Source organism: Arachis ipaensis, chromosome B06, assembly GCF_000816755.2.
Source record: "Arachis ipaensis cultivar K30076 chromosome B06, Araip1.1, whole genome shotgun sequence".
NCBI classification, from domain to species: Eukaryota; Viridiplantae; Streptophyta; class Magnoliopsida; order Fabales; family Fabaceae; genus Arachis; species Arachis ipaensis.
In genome coordinates, this window is record NC_029790.2 from 1,688,543 (window position 1) to 1,693,353 (window position 4,811).

Sequence of the window (4,811 nt, forward strand, 5' to 3'; positions counted from 1 at the left end):
AACATTAATTAAATGTTAACTGAAATAATAAATTTTGTTAGTTATATAATATTATTCTTTTCCTAATAAAAGGGAAAATTTCAAACAAAGTTACTATCATTATGAGTAGTTGGCATCTCTTTCATCTAGTTAATAAGAACATGTAATATTGTATGACTAAGCATATCATCTAATCCTAAAACATAATTAAATTTGTGATATTCAAAACAAAGAGAGAGAGAAATGAGAATGAGAACAGAGGCTCACTAACATTCACATGGCTTTGCCCAGTAAAAGGAAATAAAAGAACCAAAATATAATGATAACTTGTATGAAGCTAAGGAATGAAAAGATATATCTCTACGCATGCATGCACATGTTTTGTGGGAGAATAAATTAAAGTATTGTGTTTTTATCATATAGGATTTTGTTCTTATCAACACCACAATATATAAAAAATAAGAATTTGGATGGTCTAAATTTTAAATTTGTATTTTAGAGGATAAAGTATAATTTTTTATCTTTGAATAATTTTTCTCTCATATTTATTCTTGATCTCACCTATAAAATAAATTGTAAGATCACACTTTATTCTCTAAAATGAAATTCAAATTTTAGAGAATCCAAATCCAAAAAATAATACGATATATTCAAATTTTTTTATAAATTAATTAAGTCTAATCAAATTAAATAATAATACTTAGAATAATATTAATTATAATTAACTTTTATTATATTAAATTAATTTAATTAAACTTAATTAATAAAAAATTTTTAATATATAACATTTTTCACATGAAAAATGAAAAAAAATAGTCTTATCATAAAATATGAATGATATCCAGTTCATAGCAATGCTATATAGGAAGTTACACACAATTTAATCAAGGGTATAAAAATAAATAATAGAAAAACAGCTCTATATTTTTCAATTTCTATAATTATCGTGTATTATAGGGTATAGATTAGTAGCTAGCTAGTAGAGTTGAAGATTAATTAGTGTTGTGTGTAGCTGTATATATAGCATTGACTAGGTATAAATTTCATTCCCTAGCTGAAATATAATTTCCAAAGGACTCATCATATAAATGAAATAAATAAAATGTGAATTAAACTTTGGTTATAAAGAATAGTTGTAGTCATGTGCTTCCATCAGCCATAACCAATAATTAATTAATAGCTGGCTGGAGCTGCTTGTTTGTTATTAGCACAACTTTACTTTACTAATTACTAGTTGTTGGCTCGGTCTTCCAAGCACTTGGTGGATAATTCTCCTTAATTAATTTAACTAGTATTAATTAAGCAAGACAACGGTACCTGATTTTACAATTTAATATGATAGTAGTACTAGTATTATTCAATATCATATAATAAAGAACAAGTTTTCTGTGAGTACTTTTTAAGGTAAATGTATTTTTAAATTTTTTTTGCTTTTGTCTTTTTAATTATTATCATTAGAATTTTTTTAACTAAATTCATATAATAGATATCTACTTCATATTCATGGTCATGTGGCCGAGTGGCTATTCATTGGAGGCTGTGAACATGGTTCATCCTATAATCACCATATATATTAAGGTTTAGTTTCCCATGATTAATTAATTCTTATTATTATAATAATTAAGCTTAAGTTAGTGGTTTGCTTTTAATTAATTTGGGATGCATAACAAGCTGACGTCAAATGAGGGATGCAATCGTCAGAATATGTTATATATGTTCCTGTAGTGAAATTGAGAGTTTAACTAATATATATTTTATTGGTATATGTAAAAATTATTATTCGTAAAATTTTAAGTTTTAATTTTTAATAAGTACTTTAATTTTTTTTAAAAAATCAATAACCTTAACATATATTCCTAATTAATCTTAAAACAAAAAACACAGAAACTATAAACCGGATCAAGAGCGGATGGATTGGAAGCAGGGCACAGTAGTGTCAAAGAGGGGTCAAAGACCCCAAAAAGAATAACCAAATTGGGTTGGTCGAGTGGCTCACTCGTCCGCTTAAGCAAGTATCGGGGATTCGAATCCCGCCTTGTGCATGTAGCAACCCATTGGCCAACGGCAAACCCTTAAATGGAATTTAGATTCGCGACGAATTAGTCATTGACCTGTCGGGTTGAGGGATACTGTGGGAAACCAAAAAAAAAAAAAGACCCCAAAAGAGCAGCAAAGGATTATTAGTAATTAGTTAAAAAATACTACATGAAACGTTTCAACCATAAGATAATTGTTGCACTTAGCAACCATGGTTTCAAATGAAACATAATTTGGCTGATGTCTGTGTCCTCCCATTGTTTCTATCACAATTTACTAGCATTTTTTAATTTTTTTTACCAATAAATTACTACATCTATAAAGTAAGATTCAAACTCTCGACATTAGTTTAAGCGCAAATTAACCATTCTTTCTTTTTCTATTTTTGGTCATGAACCATTTATCTTTATCTACTACCTTTTCATTAATAAATCAATAATCAATCCTCCAAGCACTGCCCTCTCTTGGCAGTTTTTCTTCTATTTTTTTGGGTGGGCAGGAGGCCTTGTGTTTGAGCCCATTTAAGAGAAAAGAGCATAGCTAGATATACCCATAATCCATGGATGAAGATGAGGACATCCTTAATAAAAGATATTAACTTAGGTCGATCGAGTATTCATCTCGCTTGTCTGTTCAAACAAGAGTCGAGAATTCAAATTCTGCGTTGTGTATACAGTAACTTATTTGGTCTAATGTATCTGAATAAGCTGCATTGGATTCAAATACCCAAACATGGTCTAATGATATTTATCCTCGAAAAAGAAAAAAATGGAATGAATTGATTGTAAATTATTAAAAGATTTTATGATTTTCGCCTCCTCTAATCTAAAGAAGAACTTAATTGTTGGAAAAATGAAATTTTCATGACAATGACAAAACCATCTGATATTATTTGAGAATACAAATTTTTGTTAGACCCCAAAATTGATTTTTGTTACTTGAATCGTTATCAAAAAGAATCAAATGATTCTGTTGATATATTTGAGTAATTAACCATTTAATGTAATTTAGTATTTAAGATATTTTCACAGTGAGTCAAACTTTTAATTGTGCTGAAGCCATGAACAGAGGAAGAGAAAGGAAAAAGCATCTATTAAGAATGTGCTTATAACTATTATGTGGTCCTTTTTATGCAGTGTTTGTTCAGTTACATGCATAGTCTTTCTTAAACAATGAAACCAAGGATTTGTTCGTTAAAAAGAATAATTGTACTTGTACATATCCTCAATTACGCTCTAATTAAAGTCATAGAATCAAACATGTACATTCGTGTGGCTCCTGAGGACCTTCAAACCATCGATCCCATAACACGTTTACTGCTCCATGGATTCTGTTATCAAACACATCTAAATCATCATCATCATCATCATTATTATTATGCATCAAAACACAAATTGAAAGCATAAACAGAAGGATAATGGAAAATTACTCGGGAAGAAGTGGATCAGGCCTACTTTCCACGTTTTGCAGCAAACTGAAATTTAAGCCATATCAATATAAAACTTCGAGTGAATACCCCATTCGACCCCCTGACAATTATCTCGACAACGAGACCTCCAAAAAAAAAAATACCCAATCTGGTACTTGATCTTTTTTTTGGGACAATTATCTCGAAACGACAACGATGCCTCCAAGGAAAAAAAATTACTTAATCCGATCATTGATCTTTTTTTTGGGACAGATTAGCTCCTATGCAAAAAAAAAACCAACATTAACTTTTTTTTTTGGCACAGGGGCCTTGCTGTCCTTTCAAGCAGGAGTCGGGTTAAGTTTTTTTTGTCAGGACGATTTTGGATTTTTCTCTAAAACTTCTAATTGAGACAATAATTAGTTCATCATCACCAATTTCAACATTCTTCTTGTATTATATATCAGCAATTTCTGATTTCATCTTTGCCCAAAAAAAAAATGCTTACCCTATGCATATGATTGATACATTATCTGCTTTCTCAAGCTCTTCCAATTCTTCCTGCATAGTTCGAGAGAACAGAGGAAATGAATCTAAAGGACAAACGAGAACAGAGCAATTCAGAATTTGCAAAGAACTTTGCTTGCAACAAAATTAGATTTCACTTTCCAAGTAAGCAAATCAAAATTAACAACTTTTACCCATCCCCATTTCCAAAAAACAAAACTTTATAAGATAGAAAGGAAGAACCTGAAGGAATTTGATGTCTTGATCGAGGCGCTTGAGTTCTGCAAGAATCCTATGCTTCCCTGTTTTCTCAGACACAGTCGTCGTTTCAACCAACGACGCCGTTTCTGACGCCATGCACAGACACACTGCTTCAGATTATTGGGAGATATTCACCTCATTCAATACCTAAAATGCTATCAACACACTCAAATCGTCTATTCCATTCACCGCACTTCCTTTCTACTCTTCAAAAACACGTTTTCTTTTCTGTCCCCCTTTCCAATTTGCATTCCTCCAACTAAAAAAAGCAATCTCTTTCTTTTATCTATTTGGGATCTTTTTGTTCCCTTTTCGTATTTTCATGTTTTGGCTCTCATGGTATGGCATTTTATTATTTTTATATTTTTTAAATTTGGTCTTTTCAGACAAAATAAATATGAAATATAACAATAAATTGATTGATTTAAAATGGACTCTACCTGAATTTCTACCATCAATTTGTGTAATCCATAAAAGTTGAGTCCGAGTTGGAAAAATTATTGGGTATTTTCATAATCAAGTAGTTTTTAATAACTAATTCTCAAATTTATTTCTTATTATTAGTGAGTTAAAAGTTAAAACATAAAAACTTTTGATATTCAAAAGTTATTTGATAAGA

The 4,811-nt window shown here is 30.0% G+C and overlaps 1 protein-coding gene across 1 annotated transcript; it reads right to left on the reverse strand.

Moving 5' to 3' along the window:
• LOC107647875 (guanine nucleotide-binding protein subunit gamma 2) lies at positions 3,110–4,523 on the reverse strand. The gene is made up of 4 exons (XM_016351923.2): positions 4,175–4,523; positions 3,933–3,985; positions 3,446–3,490; positions 3,110–3,346 (listed from the first exon to the last, which is right to left on the reverse strand). The coding sequence occupies exons 1-4, from the start codon at positions 4,286–4,288 to the stop codon at positions 3,262–3,264; spliced, it is 297 nt and encodes a 98-aa protein (XP_016207409.1). The 5' UTR covers positions 4,289–4,523; the 3' UTR covers positions 3,110–3,261.